Source organism: Sebastes umbrosus, chromosome 3, assembly GCF_015220745.1.
Source record: "Sebastes umbrosus isolate fSebUmb1 chromosome 3, fSebUmb1.pri, whole genome shotgun sequence".
NCBI lineage: Eukaryota > Metazoa > Chordata > Actinopteri > Perciformes > Sebastidae > Sebastes > Sebastes umbrosus.
Window position 1 is genome coordinate 19186244 of NC_051271.1, and position 22130 is coordinate 19208373.

Below are 22130 nucleotides of genomic sequence, written 5' to 3' on the forward strand. Positions count from 1 at the left end.
AGGTTTACAACTCCAGCTTTCAAATGCCACACTCAATTTATAGCTGCCTCTGAATAGACTTCCTCACTGACAGCTGTTGAATTGACTTGGCTTTGGTCAGGCAGACTGCTCTGGAGACTAACATCCTGTTTTTGTTGATGTTTTTTTTAATTTTTTAATCATGTCCTAACAAAAGAAATGCATGACAGCTTGTTTCTGTTAATGACATTTGCATAATCAGAAATCATCACAATCCACTTTGCTTTAAATTGCCTCACTCATCACAAGACAGAGCACTTCAGACCCACTTTTCAACCACTTCTCTTCGCTGTGTTTGGTTGATACTTGGTATCTCTGGATGGTGTAAGTGCTCTGGTGTGATCTGCTGTAATCCATCCAATTCTACTGCAGCGTCAGAAGCATCATATTTGCTGAACATGGCAGAATACAGATTTGTAAAGCCGATGTGTTAAACCAAACGGCGTGTGTGGTACACACATCAGTACAGAAAGATTTTGTAGAATATTTCAGGGGCAGTTGTAGCAGGGAGGGCGGCGAGAGGGGATCATTTCCCCCGTAATATTAAGCCTGGTCCCCCTATCTATGGCAAATATTTTTGTACATTTTTCACCCCACATTTATCCCAAAAGAGGAGAAATTGTAATTATTTTTAGTAGTGATAAAATGCATGTTAGCACTAGGGATTAGGGATGTCACGAGAACTGATACTTCGGTACCAAGTCGATGCCAAAATTCTAAAAGGTGACGGTACTCTTTTTCCGAAATTACCAAGCGCCAAATGCGGGTAGATTTTCCATTTGGCGTAACTCTCGGAAGGCTTCTGTCCTCTGCTCTCTCTGTGTCGGAGTTTGACACACAGAGACACGCACGCACGCACGCACACACGCACACACACACACAGGGCCATGCAACAGCGTCGAGATGTTGGGTTTGTTTACTTTTCAGATATCCTTTATTGATTTGTTTGAGAAGAGGATTCACTCTTGAGGGAAAAAACTGAACTGAACTCAATTTCTATCTTTTGTTGTGGTGATTTTCTGTGTCACCAAAATATAACATTACCATTTTATATAAATATTTAATGGTCTAATGGTCTGTCACAATGTCAGTGAATTTAAACTACTGCTTGAAATCTGAGGACATATATAGAGAGAGAGTGCGTGTGTTCGTGTACAGCCTCTGCTGTTTTTTTTTACAGTCATTGAGCTATAACTGAGGAATAAAGTCAATTTTTCCTTTTTTTCTTTTCTTTACCGTGGTATCGAATTGGATATCGAGAATCGTGGAAATTCACTGGTATTGGTATCGACTACTAGATTTCTGGTATTGTGACAGATGTAAAAAACAAACACACTTTGAGCTACTGTTAAGTTAAACAAGTCATAATTCCCTCTCTAATATCTATTCTATATTGCTGTGAACTGTATTTATTCAGGTTTCTCGCCAAAAACTAATTTTTTTTTCAAGATTTGAACACATCATGACAACATTTACAGAATAGAACTTGAATGAATCATAATGAAACTCAATGGTGAGCCGTAGCTCCGCAGGACTGTGCTGCCCACCGGCTGCTTACAGCTAACGTTACCTAGCTCTCCTCCTGCCGATTTCAACACAGATTTGTTGTTCACAATGTTTCATTATCAGGGAAAAAATAGGGAGCGTCCCCTTGATATGTCAGTAGTGAGTTTACTGCCTCCTTTCAGATTTTAGACGTCGTTAGTCTCGAGCCCCCCGGTACCTGCGGTACTGCAGAAAAACGAGAACTGTTTTCAGAATTTTGGCATTGACTTTGTATCGTATCTCGTGACATCCCTAGTTAGCACTGAATGACTATTATTGTGTTTATTGTGATATGTGCATCGTTAGTGTTTTGATGAACCAAACCTATGGGGGTAAATGGACTGCATTTATATAGCACTTCACTAGTTGTAGCGACCACTCAAAGCACTTTACAACACAAGACAGCATTCACAAACACAGTCATACAGTGGTGGCAGAGACAACCATACAAGGTGCCACCTGTTCCTCTGGAGCGATAAACATTCACACGCACACTTACAGCAATTTGGGGTTCAGTATCTTGCCCAAGGACACTTTGACATGTAGACTGCAGGGGCCAGGGATCGAACCGCCAACCTCCCGATAAGTGGACGACTGCTCTACCTCCTGAGGTATACAGTATAATAGTTGTGCTTAATAATGCTTAGAAGCACCACTGTAATATTTCAAGGTTTGTTTGTTTGTTACCGATTCACATTTTATTTGAGAAATAGATAAAGAATATATATATACAGTATATATATATATATATACTGTATATATATACGGATATACTGTATACACTGTATATATATAGGGAAATTAAAATATAGAAATACTTTAATTTAAATACATACAAAATAAAAATAAATAACTAAAAATAGATAATAGTAAATACAACTAAATACAGAAAATAAATAAATAAATAAATAAATAAATAAATAAAATGTTGCACCAACAATGGTGTTCTATACATAAAGCAGTGAAAATATTCTAAATATAGAGTACACTTAAACTGTTATCATTTTTTTTAGGTGAGCCATTCTTTTAGGTGGCTTTGCTGCTGCCCCCGTCCACAGCAGTACATTGCTTTACTCCTGTGCTGGTACTCCTGTCTGTTTCTCCAAACTGGGGGCGTGCCGACCGTCATCTACTGTAGGTAATAAACTGACTATGGATAAGTACCTCATACAACCCCACTTCAAAACACCTGAACTATCCCTTTAAGATGTATTGGCCTAATGACGGTCCAACCCTATTAACCCCTATACATATACAGTAAGCAGGATATCACCCCCACTTCTGGACACAGAGTTTCACATTAATGACTAACCTTGATGGAAGATTTTCTAGTGCAGCTAGTTTACCCAATTGTACCACAGAGATGCTGTAAGTGCAGAGGAGGCTTTCCAATTCACAACAATGAGTTTCTGTCCCAGCATGTGGGCAGTTTGGACCCATTCTGCATCCGCATTTCAGGATTAAAAGGATTATAAAACATGAATGGGTCCAGCTATTATGGAAACCAGACAATATTTATTCTGGATACAGAGAGGTACATGTGTGCAACAAAAGACAAATTATAGCTATCAACCACCATTGCTGTGTAAGTGCATGCAGCAAACTTGTAAGGGTTATAATGTGGAAATGTTGATATCAGCCGCCTTGCTCAGATGAATGACAAAATTCTCTCAACTCCATGAATACATGAATAAATAAACAAGACAAGAATCTATGCTCGGTGGATCTCTCTCTCTTTCTCTCTCTCTGCTCATTCTTTAGTTCTTTTTCCTAATCTTCAGTCCTCCGTCTTTCCTTCAGTCTTTTGCTTTCATGAATTAATGAATAACCTCTGAATCTAAGAACTGTCTGTATCCATCTTGCTTTCACTTTTTCTGCTTTTATTCATAAATTAGTAATCAGAAAATGTTAGGACAGAAATCCTGCTGTACGAGCCAAGTTTTTTTTTCACTCCTCCTCCACTTCCTCTCAGTCCATTTCTGAGAGACTTTGGTCTTCTGTTCTTTGGAGATTGCATTTTCCTGCGTTCTCTGTTCTTCCCTCATTATGTTTCTCTATCTGCTCTCCCTTCTTCAGTCCTGTTCTTTGATTGTCTCTTGCCCTCTCTCTCCCCTCGCTGCATTCCCTCCACTTCGCCATTTGCAGTTAATCAGCACTAATAATGATTGCGACTTGGCCTTCGTCCAATCATACAAACTCATCAAGCACACGAGCGTGGCGTGCGCATGGTATACACACAAATAAACCACACGCTTAACCGCTCTCTAAAATGCTGTAAATGACTAACTCTTGTGTGTGACTGTGATGTGAATGTGAGTGTTGGTTGTGTGGGTGATGATTCATGGATGCACAGTAACAGCCACTTATCAGCCTGAGGAAAGACAATGGCATCGTAAGAGCTCATCAGTCATATTTACTCTGCTACGCGCATGCACACACAAGAGAAAATCTTGCTTTAACATCGTGTGTGTGTTTATTGTACCTGGTGGGACTCCAGTGGAGATGGTGGAGGATGTGACCACGCCCCGTCCTGCGGCGGTGAGCGCTGCCACCTGTAGTGTGTACGCGGTGGTGGAGGTGAGGCCGGTCAGCTGGTGCTGCAGGGTGGAGTTGGACAGTGAACGTTCCTCACGACTTGACTCCATGCCAGACACTTCCCACCACAACACGTAACCTGCGGGATGTCGAGCACACGCTGGGTTAATAAAGGCATATAAAGTCACGAGCAGACGTGTGTATACACACATACACATGCACAAGCACACACATAATGAGAGGTGCAGAGCCAAAAAGGAGGAAGAGAGTACGGGAGGGGGTAACTACAGTCAAAATCTCGTCTGTCCCAACGCATCTCTACAGTCATGCATCACACTCCACCACCTTCAAACGTGTGTGTGCGTGAGGCCACTTGTGAGTAAAGCCCTGGAGAGGGTGAACGGTCCCTCATCTGTCTCTGTGCTCACCAGGTGCTAGATGAAAAGCAGGTTGAGGAGAAAAGAGTAAATGTGCAAGGTGACCTTGACTGAATAACAGTTTTCCCACTCCTCTTTGAGAGTGTTAGCTGACTGAAAGCCACTGCAGCCTTGTGCTGTTAGACTGTGATCTCATTGTGTAGGTGGCCTGATAAATGTCGGCCATGGTGTCAACACACAGACACACATGATGTAGTGGAGTGCCTTAATTCAGAGCAGCTTGTTGTGTTCACCAGCACCATTGTCAAACAGAGCCATGGACGAGCTGAGGCAAAATGAATTGGGAAGGGGGTTGGGGGGCTGGTGCCTTGAGCTCTGTGATGCACCACACAAACAACACCCTGGGTGTTGGGAGGCGTGGGATGAGGGCATGTTGGAGATAATGTGAAAAGACAAGCTGCAGAGAGAAGGGATTAGCTGATGATGAATCAGTTGTACACAAACACGGTGTCTGAGACAAGAGGATGTCTGTGGACGCCAGACAGAAAATAAAGATGAAGTGGAGAATACTGAAGTAACTATAGGGGTTCCTCCCTCACTGCTGCCTCGAGGGGATGCGCACTTTTTAACTTAATTAGTCATTCTACAAACTGGATCATAAAGTGTAGTTCACTGGTATTACCGTATCTGAATAACTGTATCGAGGTGTGAGGGTAACACCTACAACAGCACAGTACAATCATTAAGCATACTACAAAAAAGAGCCATGAGGATAGTAAACAATGTTGGATATTGCGAACACACTAACAAACTGTTTTTAAAGTCACATGCATTGAAAATCAGGGATCTGGTGGAATTTAAGACTGCAAAAGATACAACTATAATAACCACCTCACAGTTGTATGCCTCCGCCAACCAGTCAAGTTGTAGTTAACATCCATGTCTGTTCAAAATGTCATCACTTCATCATTTTTATCCTGTTAGACATTTGTGTGAAAGCATATGAATCCTTCCGTTATGGCTAAAAACGTTGTGACCTTTGACCACCAAATTCTTTTTCGTTTCGTTTTCATTTTTTTTCTTTTTCACATTCTTGATTGGCTAGTGTTGTTAAGTATTGATGAATAAGTATCTTGGAGGTAAGACTAGATAGTCATATTGCTTCCTCCTACTCCATTTCAGACATGAAATGTTAGATTGTGTTGCTTATTGAAAGTCTGTTGTATATGTTCATCACTTTGTTGTTGAAATGTTCGAAATGAAGTATATTCAATTCAATTCAGTCTAATCACTGTGTGTTTTACTCTCTGGAAAGAACAAACTAACTGAACCTAATTTAAGCTTCTATCATCACAGCTGTTAGTGGGACTGAAAATAACGTGGTGAAATTGAAGTTTCTTGATTATGGAGGGAAGATGTAAACAGTGGAGGGACTGATGAGTAAAGAGATTTGAAATTTAAATGCTCTAACCGGTGATGATGCCATTCTTGTCTTCAGGCTCTGCCCAGCTGACTCTGAGTGATGTGTCCAAGATTTCAGCGAAGCTCAGCTGGCGGACGGGTCCAGGTGCTGAAAAAAACACATACATCAGATAATATTAGTAATATTGTAACTTCTTTTTAAGAAAGCATCCCTCCACACAAGCTTCTTGTCTATTCAGCCTTTTACTTACTGCTCTTCAGCTTCACACACCACCTCCTAATCACATCGGCATTGACCACCATGCACACACACGCACTCAGGTGCACGCAAGCCTGTCGTTTCTCATTTCATGTATGGCTCTCTAACCGCTCTCCCTGCAGAGCGATTAAGCTATTCATCTAAGACATTCAATAACACTCACACACAATCACACACACACACACACACACACACGCACGCAAAAAGCTATCATCAAGCAAGAATTACACCCACCGTTAACCCTGCAACACGCCCAGCACCCAATCAATACCAGTCCACAGCTGTGTGGGAATGCGCGTGTGTGATCATGCGTGTGTGTTTGTGTGTGAGTGTACACACGGCTTCTAATATCCCTTTCCCACTCGATAATTGCTGGTTGTTAATAATTGCTTGTCTGTCTGCCTATAGGCTATTGTGTTTATTTGACGGTGCGACTGTGTGCATGTGTACTGGCAACTGGGAGTGGCAGCTATTATGTTTATCCATGGAACAGAAGGCTATAAATACCAGTATGCCTGAAAACATATGAATCAATTCCCTTTAAAAAGACACAGTGGAGAAAAAATTAAGGGGGAGGGAGGGGGGGAAACTATGAACAAAAAGATTAAAAAGTAGACAAAAAGAAAGTAAGAGCCTGAGAGAAAACGTTGTGTACACAGCTGTGCATCACACAGAGAAACAGCTGGACTGAACTCAGAGCAAGTCAATACACTTGCATTATTATTCACAGGAGACGCTGATCGTGTTCTTTGTGTTCAGTTCTGGCTTTATTCACATTGAAGTGTGTGTGTGTGTGTCATAGACTGTATATATAGATGGATGGCGCGTCTCCACTTCCTCCCACTGTACAAAAGTGAAGCCAAAATATCCCGGATACGGGAGCTGCCATCCTGAGATTTTGACGTCATTCGGAGCAAGAGTCTGCGCAGCAGTGATCGGGGGTCTGGAGCCGCGGTATCGAGGTCCCGCCCACACATCTGCCCTAGCCAATCACGGCTGCAGCTTACTAGCGTGAGCCACCTAATATCTCTGTATCTACATTTATCATAAATTTGACACATGTTCTATTAGACAGACTGGTGACAGTTATGGAAAGTTGAAGTTACATCTCTTCTCTCTTGTACAATTCCAGAGCCTCCGGCTGCGACTACTTCAGTCAGAACAGCTGTCAATCATGACGTCTCATAACAAATTAAATCAAAACTTACCAGAAACATTAACACTTGAACAAACATCAGCGCGATAAGAACTACCTAAAATGACAGAAACCATCTTTGGGAAAAATGTATTTGACGTGTACTTTGACTTTTCAGTCCCATCCACTAACATGGAGGAGGCGGGGTTTATGACGTATAGTGCAGCCAGCCACCAGGGGAGCTTTTGGGGAGCGGCATGTCGTCCATCTTTATATACAGTCTATGGTGTGTGTGTGTGTGTACTCACTGTCCTCGTGTGTCTGCAGCAGTTTGGGCGAGCTGCGGGGTCCGTCTCCAGGTGTTGTGAAGCAGAGGGTGGAGCCAAAGTACCAGGTGAATTTCTTGAGTCCGCTTACTAATCCTGTGTGGCGTGAACCGGGGTAGTCCGGGGTGATGGTTACCACGATAACTTCCTCCGGAGACTGCTCTGGCCAGATTAGCAGCTGTGTTAAGTGAGAAAGATGGTTACTGGTGACACCAGTGGGTTCCCAGTAGTATCTACCCAATCTTCTTTAAACCATAGCACCTAAAGTGTCCATCACAGTTACTTGTTTGTTGTATATTTCTGTTATGTTTTGTTTAGTCGTTTTAATCAAGCAGTATTGGCTTCAGGCTACCAAATCAAAATATTGTTATTCAGACTTCATTTATGAGACAAAACTTATTTGTATCACAGTATGGGCGATGGTGAATCTTTTTTGAATCAGACTAATACTCATGGGTTTTCTGTCATTAAAGTTTAAAACTGCCAAATGCTATTTTCAAAATGACAAAACAATATTCATGCTTCATTCCCCTGAAAAAAAAAAGTTATCTGCATCTCCGCAACTTATTAATATTTAAGCATTTATTTACGTATGAATGTAGCACTTAACATAAATTCCTGCCAGCGGGCCATTAGCACTCACAACAGCATCTGAGGACAAACACTAAGTTTGATTATCAAGCCAACTAAACCGCCTAATGAAAAGTTAATTTGTCTCTATTGTGAGACTTGATTTGTATTCAGAACCACAACAGTTTGGTTTGCGTTATTGCTTTATCCACGAAAACAAACAGTGAAAGGCATACACTTACATATTCATAAATGAGAGATAAGCCATGAGCAACACTGTGATACGATACCATATTCATAGATCCTTGTTAAACAATAAGATGTGAAGTTAGCGCCAAGTTTTCAACAGAATTGGCAGTGCAGAACTGTTGACACACAAGCTGCATATATTTACAGAAGTCAAAATGTCTCTTTAATGGCCTGTTGTTAATGAGACATTTACATATATTCATTATCACTGCGTTGATGTAAATCTTCTATTACTAACTTCAAATACTCTGACCTGTGTGCACAATGTCTTAATACTCTGTGCTTTCAATGCTTTGCAAACACTCCCACTGTTTCACATGCTGTCTCCATGCTTTAGTGTGTTCTTGAGTATTTCCTCTTTCTCCTGGTTTATTCTCTCCACAGTAAATGATGCAACAGTAACAGAAGAGTAACCGACACATTGTGTTTGTATGCAGTATCGCTGATGGCATACAGTGCGTGACCCCACACTAATTTTCTCCACACTGTCGCTGTACAGTATGAGTCCCTATTATTATGTTGGCAGTGATGTTGAAAACTTGTACTTCAGCTCAATCTTCACTTTGATGAATAATAGAACAAACGCAACAAGCCTCAGTTGTCCTGACTTGAATATACTGCATGTTTATTACAACACAAATCCGATCGGAGAAGCTCTTGGTACAACGCGTATGCAGTACATGAATACGGATATACCAAACACTTAAAGTAACAGTACATTTATTCAGGAGTGTCTGTACTTTACTTAAGTTTTTATTAGGTCTGTCAATCGATTAAAATATTGAATCGTGATGAATCACGATTGTCCATAGTTAATCGTGATTAATTGCAAATTAATCGCACATTTTTTATCCGTTCGAAATGTACCTTAAAGTGGCAGTAGGCAGTATAGTTTTGGCATCATTGGGCAAAAATCCCATAATAACCTTTCAGCATATTGTAATTCAAGTGTTTTGAGAGATAACTATTCTTTTGCACCTCCTCATGGCTCTGTTTTCAGGCTTTAAAAAATCTAGCCCGTGACGGGAGACTTTGACCAATCACAGTTCATTTCATTGAGAGAGCGTTCCTGTTGGCTCTGCTCCGGTCATGTGACCGGAACTTGATGTTCCTTCACCAGATTTCAGAATGGCGGCGGCGTCACAAACTTTCTCATTTTACAGCTAAACAGTGCACTACAAGATGATTCTGAAAACATTTGAGGAGAGAAATAGGCATTAATGTAACATAATATTGATTCATATTTGATCAGCGCTGCCTAGTTTGACCGTGTGGTTGGAGTAATAACGTCATTTTAAGTCGACACTGATGCGTAGCCATGCCAAGCCCCCAGGAAGAGCGCCAGGCTTTGGAGCACATTTCACGTAGTGGCCAAACCATGGAATTACAACAAGTAACGTTTTCCCATAGACTTTCATTGGGAAAGAGACGTCTGTTACTCGGCGAATAATATTTTTTTTAGGCGAATCAACTTCCCAGTACAAACACTTGAATAGCCCTTATTTAAATCATTAGGCCATAAAAGTTGTAAAATGCACTAATAGCTGAATCCAGAGTTATGTCCCTTCCGCCGTTCATGTGAATGAGCCCTAGACCGCAGCTGGAGCGAGAGCTGGAGCGAGAGCTGGGAGGTGGAGTTAAAGGAAACGCTACTGCATCTGCTCTATGGGCCCAATGGATGCGGAAGATCGCCAGATGATCTGGGTAATTTTATAGCCGGTAGTCAAACCTTTTTGGCCTCATGCACCACTGAGCAACTCTCATATGAATGAACAGGGCCCCGCCTCCAGCACTGAATCCAGTTCTCTTCATACATTCATGAGCCACGCCAATACACTGGTTTTGCAGGGGTTTTAAGAGTGGAGTGAAATAAAAACACACTAGGACGTTGGGCGATATTGAGAAGACATGCTGTCTATGTAAAATACGCTTGACAGCGGCGTTAGTCCCACCTGTGGCGCTCATTGGATCAGTTGCTTTTTCAACTAAGAAATTGCTGTTTCATGTCACGATGCCAGACTAATCAGTCAACTCGTGGAGTGGGCGGATTCAAAGCTCTCGACCCAGGCAAATTTTTCTACCACAGGCAGTCTACAACTTTAAGCAAGCACCTAATCTTAGGCATACCCTCTACTGTAGCTGCCTCATGCAGACAGTGTTGGAATAACCAGTGGCAACTCTGTGAATGTCTCATTGAATGTAATCTAAAACCAGTGACAGTGTCATGCCTTCATTGAGCCTCACAGGTCAAAGAGGTTTTAGTCATTCACTACTATTTCTACTGAGCCAATGCAATTGAGTTTTTCCAGAGTGGTAATTTCAACGGAGAGCGTAAGACCTTGTGTCTTCCACTAGTGTCTGTTCTACAATGTACTTTTACATAAAAGGTTTCTTTCAACTGTCTATATGAAAAGCTGAAATCTAACACTGAGGTCATGGTATTCTTGTCAATACTCTAAGTTAAGAGAGTATCTACTACTATACTTGCTAGTAAGTTACTAGTTATCATTCCCAAACCACAACTCCCTTCCACAACCAAACTAACAATCCCACAATGCAAAGCATTGCATTTTATAGATGTGAAAATTACAATTATGAGACTCAACAAAAGTGATGACGCAAAATGATTAACAATTGTCATAAATCTCAAGGCTCAAGGCTCAGTTCATTTATAAGTCACAGCCCCCTCTCCCCCCCCCTCCGACATTCATAACTACACTTTGTGCTTTGAATAGATCTGTGAAATAAGTGTTACAAAAACACAGTTCTATTGCCAAATACATAACAAAAGGATTTTTTTCCCAGGATTAACACTGTAAATGCTCCACTGCACACACTGCTTCATATCACCTCTACAATCTGCAATAGCAACCCAATCAGAAACACAGGGATCCCCTATTAGGAAGAAGTTGCGAGACACTTGAGCGGCTGCTTTTCTCTCTGCCTGAAGGGTGCCGCACTGCACCCAGTCTGTCATGGTAAAATAAGGTTTTCTATTCTACTTTTTTATCAGCACAGTACAGTTTGGGTGCAGTAAAAGAGTGCTGATCTGGCACCCTCAAGCATCTGACGCTAGTCCACTTTCAAAGGGTGCTGGGATGATTGGGTTTGCTGTTGCTACAGTAACGCGTGCATTCTGATCCAGATTGCAATGGAAACCCAGAGTGTGCTGAAGAACACATGCAGTACAGTGCTGTCCTCGAGTAGACCTGCTGGGACCGGAGCAGGGACACAACAACACAGTTTGATCTTTCTGCTGCCATGTGTGGTACCTCAGGTATGGGGTCAAATTCTTCCTAAATATTTCTGTATACTGAGCTAGTAAGTGCTTGTTTTTTCGGAATATATTTTTTCAATGCATCTTTCATATAACAATGAGAATTCAAATGCAATCAGTTTGAAGTTTTTCTCATTCGCTTTGGCTCAATTCTTGAATGAGAATTATAAGTTTCAAAACAATAAGTTCAAATCTCTGAGCAATTATTTTGTTGTTCATAAACAGATTTCAATTTCTCATTCATTCAAGCGAAGCGTTTTGGCACATGTGTGTAAAAGAGTAAGACAATTTGCACAATGACCACTTGCACATTGCTTGTTCATCAAAACTGAGTTGATTCTCAGTTAAATTGTTGTACTCTTCACAACTTCTAAACATTCTTTCATTGTTTGATCCATCACATGCAAAATGATCCATTCAGTTATTAAAATCTATCAGTCAGACATATATAATATATTTTATAAATACGTCTGTAACGTCTGTAACTCTGTAAATCAAATTCCAAGTACGAACACATGAATAGCCCTTATTTAAATCATTAGGTCCTAAAAGTTGTAAAATGCACTAATAGCCAAATCAAGAGTTATTTCCCTTCCTCCGTTCATGTGAATGAAACCCAGACCGCGGCTGGAGCGAGGGCTGGGAGGCGGAGTTAAAGGAAACGCTACTGCATCTGCTCTACGGGCCCAATGGATGCGGAAGATCGCCGGATGATACGGGTATTTTGTCAATCGGCCAATTTGGCTTCATGCACCACTGAGCACACGGCTCACACGATCATAAAACAACTTTTAATTTTGGTGGCATTGGCCAATTTACTGACTGAATGAGCATGAATGAAATGCTTTGGGTGAGTTGCTACCTTTTGCAGACATGCAATAGAGTTGTGATGTTCCATCAAACAGCTGTGACAATTGCACTTACAGTTTAAAGAAGACAGTTTAAAAGAAATGAGACAAAGCGATTGAATAAACTGTAATGAAAAACTTTTGCTCTGTTCTTTGTCTGTTAGGATAGATAGATAGATAGATAGATAGATAGATAGATAGATAGATAGATAGAAACTGTTATCTGAAGTCAACTTGTCTTAAACTTCACTCCAACAGAAAATCTGAAGTACATCATAAGAGAGTTTCAAGGACATGTAAATGTGAGACTCGTCAGTAGTGGCTGTTTAGTTCCCCCTCCGGCAATCATTTTTGAGCTATATTATTAAGGGTATTGTATACAGTCAGTGATCTGTGGGGGGATGAGATGAGATGAGGCTTTGCTTCATATCCTCTTTTAATTAATATCATTATCTACTGTCCCCTAACCAGCACAACACACCCAAAGACGCACACCCACATGTGCAGCCGCACCGAGAGGCTCCACTGATCTGGAGGGGTAAAGCCTGGTATACAAAGACGGCATCAGAGAGCCACATCACACAGAAGGGAAGCCATATAGTATTTATCAACCAACAAAGACACCAACACTCACACACACACACACACGGGGACGGACCCAGTGATGCGCAGCAAGAATGTGATGTGTTTTCTTTGTCATGTTAATCAGTTCCTTGGGGGTTGGTTGCCACAATAAAGTGAATAATAAATCACATACCAGAACTACTACGTATAGATCACTCATTCTATTCAATCCTTCGCTCTCACCCTGCTCCCCATTATCCTGCTTCTTTTATTATTATCTCTTATTTCTCTCCGGTCCCTCGCTCCCTATTTTTCTCAACACCTTCTCTCCTCTTTCCCCATTTAATCCTCTCTCTCTCTCTCTTTCCTCCATCAGTCATTTTCATTTCTACCTGGTGCTGATCCCTCACTCGGCTGGGCTAAGCGTATGGGTAAACAAGAGCAAGGCAGTGCATTCTGGGACATGACCTTTGAGTTGAAAGTCCTGTGAGAGGTTGACAAGTTTTCTCCCAAACTGTACTCACCCAGGCAAGGACCTATTTTACAAGCAGCTATTTCTATTTTAATTTAAACTGTTAAATTGATGAAAATAGATGAATCGTTTTTTTTTCTTTTGGAATCTGTTAAAATGATCCATAGATGGGAGGTCTTGGACTCAAGACCTCAGTATTATTAAAATACTGTCTTGTCTGCAGTGATGCATGTTTAATATCATTTTAATTTTAGTTTCTGGCCAGGGGTTGATTTTATTAAAAAAAAATTATAATGAAAGATGATGAGAACATTTTGAATATTTAAAAAGACATTAACTTCATTTTTCGGTTCATCATCAACTAACTTAAAATTTAAGGAATTTAATTTCCCATGCTATACAGGTGAGATCCTGCAGTAGGAAAAATCAAATGTTATTTTTTTGAAGTCTGAACACAGTTGTTTTTACTTAGTATTGTACGTAGTGTTATAACATACCCACCAGGGCTCAACAATAAGGATTGCCCGATTTCTCGGCGGCAGGTTAAATGCCATGTTGGGCAAGTAAATCTAGCAACTAGAGCTGTCAATCGATTGAAATATTTAATCGCGATTAAATGCAAAATTGTCCATGATTAATTGCGATTAATTGCAAATTAATCACACATTTTTTTACCTGTTCAAAATGTATCTTAAAAGGAGATTTGTCAACATCTTACATCACTTATCAACATGGGAGTGGGCAAATATGCTTGCTTTATGCAAATGTATGTATATATCTATTATTGGAAATCAATTAACAACACAAAATAATGACAAATATTGTCCAGAAACCCTCACAGGTACTGTATTTAGCATAAACATATGCTCAAATCATAACATGGCAAACTCAACCCCAACAGGCAACAACAGCTGTCAGCGTGTCAGTGTGCTGACTTGACTATGACTTGCCCCAAACTGCATGTGATTATCATAAAGTGGGCATGTCTGTAAAGGGGAGACTCGTGTGTACCCATAGAACCTATTTTCATTCACATATCTTGAGGTCAGATGTCAAGGGACCCCTTTGAAAATGGCCATGCGGGTTTTTCCTCTCCAAAATTGAGCGTAACTTTGGAGCGTTATTTAGCCTCCTTAGGTTTTCTAGTTTCATGTGATACCAGTATCTTCACTCTAGCTTTAAAACTGAGCCTGCTACAACCTCTGAAAGATCGATTGCGTTTACGCTTTAAATAAATTAGTGGCGTTAAAACAAATTTGCGTTAACACATTATTATCGCCTTAACTTTGACAGCCCTACTAGCAACTCACTTTCCCAATCGGACGAGTGGTAAAAAATAATTAAACACATTGTTTTTTCTGGAACTGATGATGGACGTAGCTAAGGAGTGACATGAGCCATCTCGCTTCCTTCTCATCTCTGTTGATTGTTGCACAGGCGCAGTGCCGATCGAGCACTTGTGAGGAGATGGCGCTGGGTAAAGACAAAGTCTATGAGCTGAAGTGCAAACGAGTATTTCAATTATTTAGTTTGGTGGTGTTAGAGGATGAAACTCCAACTATGTTTTGCGCAGTTTGCCGCAAATTTGAGAGCATTTACTTAAATAAAGATTAAACATGATAATTAACTGAAGACTTTGTTGTGGTTTGATAACTGCTAATAAATAAAACAATTTGTATAGGAGCAAGTAACTGATTTGATAAAAGAAATAGATTCTGAGCATGTAAATTTATGATACTGGTTGGGCAAGTGAAAAAAAAACCCATTCATGTTGAACTATGCACACACATGCAGAGGCTTACCTTGTATCCCTGGTTGATGCCATTAATAAACTGCTGAGGCGGAGGGTTCCATGTGAAGCGGATGGTCGTCGAGTTGATAGCTAAAACTTCCACTTCCTGCGGAGGTGCTGTGGGAACTAAGCACACACACATAACATTTAGCTGCAGTGGGTTCAACAAAGAGGGAAGAGGATGAGTGCTTAGATACACTGGAAAAAAACAACCCATACACAGTAACAAACTTGGCTCTAAGTTGCGGAAAAAAACAGTTTTCAGGGTTATGCTTTTACTTTTTCAACATGTAGTGCTTTCAAATACATCATACAGCGCCATATATTTCATTATTTTCACATTAAGATTCAGTTCATTTTTTAATTAAAAATATCTGCTAGGCTTGCAAAAGTTAAATGCCAAACCTATACTGCAATTCTCTGCTGCAAAATGACCTAATTTCCCAATAAAATTCATCTCATCTATTGTATTTTGCATTCACGTGTTTTGCATAGTATCAGTTTGGGAATGACTAAGTGAGATGAGGGTACTGCCCCTTTAGTGACTGCTGCTGAACAATGACGGCCCATAAAGACAGCGAAAATGATAAATGAAATCTATTAAGCCTTTCAGCCAGTGACCTCAGGAGGACAGACAGTGGCCACAGAAAGTTAGATGACTCACTGGAGTTGTTGGTTCAGTCCCGTAGACGCATCACTCACCCCTTTACTGCAGCCCTGTCAACCTTTATTACCCACATGATGTAACGGCATAGTACGCCATGATTTATTGATTCAAAATTACAATGGATTAGATACAAGAATCATGACACTGGATTTGTATTAATACTTAACTTACAAAAGACACTCCGGCAATTTAGTATTGCACTCGCATAAAGTCGGAGGACTCACAAGAAGCAAATTTGAAAAAAAGAATGGTCAAAATCGACAAATTAGAGGACGAGATATCCTGGTTTTTAGTCCCAAGTATGGGTCAAGCTAAAAAAATACTGCATCTTATATTTCCCAAAGTGCAACTGGATGGTGTTCTTTCATTTTTAAAAATGGATGCCTGAACGCCCACTTCTTTCAAACCCAACACCTCCACTTTGTAATGTAGGTTTTCTGTTAAAAAATGTAAAGGGCGGGTCAATCTGCGTTCTGTTCCGTATTTTTCAAATGGAAACGCCCACTCAGCCGTTGCAAAAAGCAGTGACATAGGTTACCAAAGTAAGCTCATTGAAGCTAATCAATAAGGTCATGAATAATGTGAATGCTAGCACTAGCTGAGTCAAAGTTAGATATGCTAAGTTTGTAAGTTGTGTATGTATGTATGTATGTATACTCATGCATTCTGCGAGATAAAATTACTGCTTTTCTGAATGTAGTCTGGCAGCTTTGGAGAGAGCGATATAACAGCTTCAGTTCCCCGTCGGAGCGGCTGTGGACGGGAGCAGCAGAAAAACGTATTGACCACCTAAAAAAAATTAAAATCAGTTGGAGTGTACGCTATATTTAGAATATTTTCACAGCTTTGCCTCGCCATCAGACAGCCCTTTCTGATGGAAAACTGAAGCCGTTATATCGCTGTCCTTATAGCCACCAGACTTCATTCACAAAAACAGTAATTTTACCTCACAGCATTTTGACACTAAAACATAAATACTTTGACTAAAATGTGAGTGTTCGTATTTGAATACATAAGGAACACCACTGGGAGGTTACAGAGTGATATATAAACTTAAAAATAATAATAATAATAATAATAACAATAATAACGGACCCGCCCTTTAAGCTCCCAAAAATGCTCGTGACATCATCAGGGTTATTTTTTTATCAAACTTTGGACATTTCCTTCTAGAGCCACATAAGACACTATGCAGTACAACTGTTCACAGCCTGCATAGTACTACTCATGGCAGGTTAACTGAACTACATGTGTTAAATCAGTGGAGTGGCCCTTTAACTTATATACATACAGTATATAGAAATATATATATATTTACTTGCTAATTTACTTTATAATTGTGGCGAAGCAGCATTACTACACATCCATGTTGCTAACAGTCAGTAATAAACTAGGACTCTGAGTTTTTCTGAGTTGAAATTTGAATCTAGGTTCAAAGATTCAACAATAAAAACGTTACTAATAAGAATATGAAGTCAAACTAAAGCAGAATAGTAATAATTTATATAGTAAATAGCAGAATAGCAATAAGTCTGTTTAAAGCGTGTATAAACTCGGCCAAGGCATTCAGCATCCACCAGAAAGTGAGAAGACAGAGTGGTTAGAGATATAAGAGATTGTGGAATATACTATGAACATTACAGCGTTTTTTTACTATGAAATGTAGGTTACTTGTTCAATTTTGAAAAACATCCACTCCAAGATTGCTCCTCTGTCTTTTATGTTTATTTTCCCATCGCGTCAGGGTATGTACGTGCCTCTACATGTGAGTCTTTATGCGTTATATGGAATCTATCAGAGCAGCAGGTCAGCGAGAGGAAGAGGCTCCATGATAACGTTAAAGCCAGGAAGAGAGTGTGACTGTGAAATGTGTGAGTGCTTATACATACTGCATGTGTGTCTGCGGGCACACGTTATGGTGATTACACTGTAAGGGGTTTATGCTGATGCTAGAGAGCCACAGAGTGATAATGCACTGTTGCATGATGGGAATGCCCTTTACATCTCATGTTTGAGCCAACCGAGGCCAGACGATGCACAGATGCAAAGAGAGAGGAGAGTATACAGAATAAAAAACGAGAGAAAAGTGGAAGGGGAAGAGATAGTGAGAGAAAGAGAGCCAAAGGATGAGAAGACAGAGAGGGAGACGGAAGATTAATTGATGTTAAAGATCCTCCCCCCCCCCTCGCCTCTCCGCCATGCTGACTGTACTCCTGGGGATCGGGCTTCTAACCCCTCGCAGCTCACAACTACAGATAAAACACTAAACTCTGTCCTCTGGGGGAATCTTGGTATGCGCGTATGCCTGTATGCGAGAGAGCGGGAGACGAGCACTGTTATCAGAGTCTAACACTGAGTTCAACCACATCCTCTCAGAGATAGTGAGAGAGAGAACATGTCCAATCCATTGCAGCCACTCCCATTAAACCACATTAGAATAATTAATGAGCCTAACTCCCTCTCCTGAGTCTATAAACCTGTCCTGAACTCTTGTAATAATGACTGTGAGTTTTATGTGCATGTGTGTGTGCGTGTGTGTGTGTGTAGCTCAACCCATCCTTAATAAAGATAATATACTGTTGGAATAAAAGTCAGGAAGAGAAGAGCACGTGTTTAAAGAAGATTTACCCCCGCGACCACTTCCTCTTATATTCATCCGTCTCTCACTACATCTGCATGGATTTATGTTCGACAGACTTAAAAGTGTGTTCAGCCATGTTTATTACAATCAACACACTATATCGTTGCATCATATAATATATTTATAGAGTGCTCATTCCCTACAAACTCCCTGCAGCTCATCCTGCACCACCCCATGGTGCTCCTTGGCCAGATGGGAGGTTTAATCCCTCCAGCAAGTCCTGGGTCGCCCCCAGGGTCTCCTCCCAGTTGCTTGAAGTTGATATGCCTTTGAGGGGACGCCTCAGGGGCGACTTTAACACAAGTCTGAACTGCACCAACTGGCTCCTCTCAAAGCTGAACTCCTCATCCTATCAATGAGAGGGAAGCCAACCTGCCTGCGGAGGTGCTACTGCCTGTAACTGTGATCTCAGTCGTTGGATCACTACCCGAAAACGTAAAAATAGTTGAGGATGGTCTGCCTAATCACTATTACAACCCGTTACCATTATAGAAATGTTTCTCTGTAGTGTAAACATTTTTAGAGATGTATGCGTCGACACAATTGCATCAAAATGTATCCACATTAAAAAAAAAATATCTGGGCAGGTAAAGCAAAAGTTTTCTATACTGTAAGTGCAAAAGTGTGAGAAAGGGCATAAATGTGTCTGCTCTGTCAGGAGTCTCTGTTCAGAGTAGCAGGAGTAAAATTTCACACACGTGGGACGAGAGAGAGTTGACAGACAAGGAGATGGCAGAGGATTTGGTGTCAAAGTGAAAAGCAAAAGCGCCTGTTTTGGCAATATTTCAGATTTAAACCCAATGCTATAAGGGAACTATAATATTAAAGAGGCAATCGGCGTGACAAGGACGGAGCGGTAAGAGCCGTTGTGCGCGTTGCAGCGGCGCCGGGTCGAAATCTGCAACCCCGGAGAGGCCAGTCAAACTGTCACCCATTGATAAAGATCAAAGTCAGCACTCTACAGATATTGAGCACTGTCTTTTCTTGTAAAATGTCCGGTGTAATCAGTAACACCGGTGTTGGCACAAGTTTATTAACCGGTGGGAAAGTTTCCTCACCTTCACACCCCTACCAAGGTCTGATATGTTGACTTAAAGAACTGTCAACAATCTATTAATCAGACAACAGTATGAGAAATCAGCACTGTCTCATCTCAAAATTTAAATCATTAAATGATTAACTATAAATCTATTTATAGATTTTATTTAACCTCCAGGAAACACTTCAAAACACTCCAGCTTTGTCTCACACATTTGCCCCCATTGTATCATAATAACAAAGTGGGAAAGCGTGGGTGGGTATAATTTGGGATTGCCCAGATGTGAAGTCTTTTTGGTCCAGGATTTAAGGACTCGAGGAGCTTTTTTTGGGCAGTTAATTAAAATAATGTACATTGAAAGATTATGCTACTAATACTTTTATGCTGGACTACTTTCAGGTCAGTGATATGTGTGTATGCAGGGACTGATGATTGACATAATGTCCTAAAATTGTACAAATGTACAATTGGTACATTCGCTTTGCCCTTCAAATGTGTGTGTGTGTGTGTGTGTGTGTGTGTGTGTGTGCGTGTGTTTGTGTGTGTGTGTGTGTGTCTTAACTCACCTCCCTGCAGAGTGTACTCAGTGACAGGGCTGCTGTAGACGCCCAGGCCGGCTCCAGTGAAGGCAGCCACCTGGATCTGGTATTGTGTCCAGATGATCAGATCTTTCAGCAGACAGTAGTTGGTCTCTGGGCTGCTAATGTTCTTCTCCTGGTAGTCCCCTGGCAGCCCTGCCAGACGGTACCTACACACACACACACGCACACGCACACGCAACCGCACACACACACACACACACACACACACACACACGTAAATATGTTGAGTTGTAGATAAACAAGTAAGCAAGTGGTTCAGCATAAGTCAAAACACAAAGACCATGTATGTATAGTGTCCTTGAGCAAGAAAATAAACCCAGAATTGCTCCCGATATATTATGTATATACTGTATGTGTATAGAAGACCAAAACCTCACGCCAGAACAACAGTTTCTTCCCGACTGCAGCTGGCTTTATCAATAAGGTCTGCGACCCCCACTGATACTGACTCTCATCTCACCCAATGGACACTACATGTTACATTAATGTTAAGACATTTAGTATTATCTTTGAACATTGCACATATTCTTTATACTGTGACCATTTGCACATTCCATCCTCTTTGTAAAACACAGCTCTTATCATTTTAAAAACAGATATTGATATATTACATTTTTTATATATATATCTCATATTTCTATTTCTAAATTTGTATTTTAGTTATGATTCTTGACTTTTGCAGTATTTGCTTTTTATCTTTATTTTCTCTTACTACTATGCATCAAGACTAGGGCTGCAACTAATGATTATTTTCATTGTCGATTAATCTGTCTATTATTTTCTCCATTAATCGATTAGTTGTTTGGTCTATAAAATGTCAGAAAATGGTGAAAAATGATCAGTGTTTCCCAAAGCCCAAGATGATGTCTTCAAGTGTCTTGTTTTGTCCACGACACAAAGATATTCAGTTTACTGTCATAGAGGAGTAAAGAAACCAGAAAATATTCACACTTAAGAAGCTGGAATCAGAGAATTTTAGTTTTTTTTCTTAAAAAATTATTCATAGCGTTTGATTGATTATCAAAATAGTTGCTGATTAATTGAATAGCTGACAATCGATTAATCATTGCAGCTCTAATCAAAATACCGAGGCAAATGTATGTAAAAACCTACTTGCTTTGGACAAAATCATGTAATGAATGAACTTAATATAACCAAGTGTGCTCATAGAATCATCCCAAGTCTGGAAATCTATAATAATAATAATATCATACTAGTGTAAATACTACTTTATATGCCGGAATGCACATTTTTAAATAAACAGAAAATTCACAGTCACACAGTATCACTCATGTTGGCAGAGAAACTATTCTAAAGGATTTTTCTACTGTTGAAAATCGCCTGAATCACGTCTGAATCCCTAAAAAATAAAAACCTTTAATGCCCGGTAGACATCTCTGAATAGTGCACCTTCAAGGCCTTCGCTTTACTACATGTGATATAAATGTCCACTTAAAAGGATATATGACCCGACTAGACGGGGAGGTGTAATACCACTTAGGTATTGTACATATCTGATGGAGCTGAATGGAGTAATAATCCACATGTCAGCGTTTTAATATGGAGCCTATTCGGTGTAACAGGATATTCCAACGTTTCACCGGCTGAGTCAGCGCTCTATCGCACATGCATGCTGTACAGTATACACACACACAAACACACAACACACTCATACACACAAACAGATACACAAAGCGAGGGGGCGCCGGAGGCTGACAGGGGATCTCTGTAGTGGAGGGGAGATAACCCCTTCCTCCTCTCTCTCCACCTGACACACTGACACTCACACTGG

At 40.5% G+C, this 22130-nt stretch overlaps 1 protein-coding gene and 1 long non-coding RNA gene across 6 annotated transcripts in view; one reads left to right on the plus strand and one right to left on the minus strand.

The window, feature by feature from the left end:
• Window positions 1-22130, minus strand: part of LOC119484813 (protein sidekick-1-like) — a 291651-nt gene that overhangs the window by 59346 nt on the left and 210175 nt on the right. For all 4 annotated transcript variants that reach the window (XM_037763916.1, XM_037763915.1, XM_037763914.1 and 1 more), the window contains 5 exons: window positions 20303-20484; window positions 15400-15515; window positions 7600-7795; window positions 5947-6045; window positions 4046-4237 (listed from right to left, as the gene is read on the minus strand). In XM_037763916.1, coding sequence (XP_037619844.1) covers window positions 4046-4237; window positions 5947-6045; window positions 7600-7795; window positions 15400-15515; window positions 20303-20484 — 785 coding nt within the window. The remainder of the gene's footprint in view (window positions 1-4045; window positions 4238-5946; window positions 6046-7599; window positions 7796-15399; window positions 15516-20302; window positions 20485-22130) is intronic.
• On the plus strand, window positions 11612-13315 carry LOC119484814. 2 transcript variants are annotated; one of them, XR_005206129.1, is made up of 2 exons: window positions 11612-11713; window positions 13033-13315. It is a non-coding gene; the product is annotated as an uncharacterized LOC119484814 (long non-coding RNA). The 2 variants fall into 2 exon arrangements; XR_005206128.1 differs by lacking the exon at window positions 11612-11713 and adding an exon at window positions 12373-12432.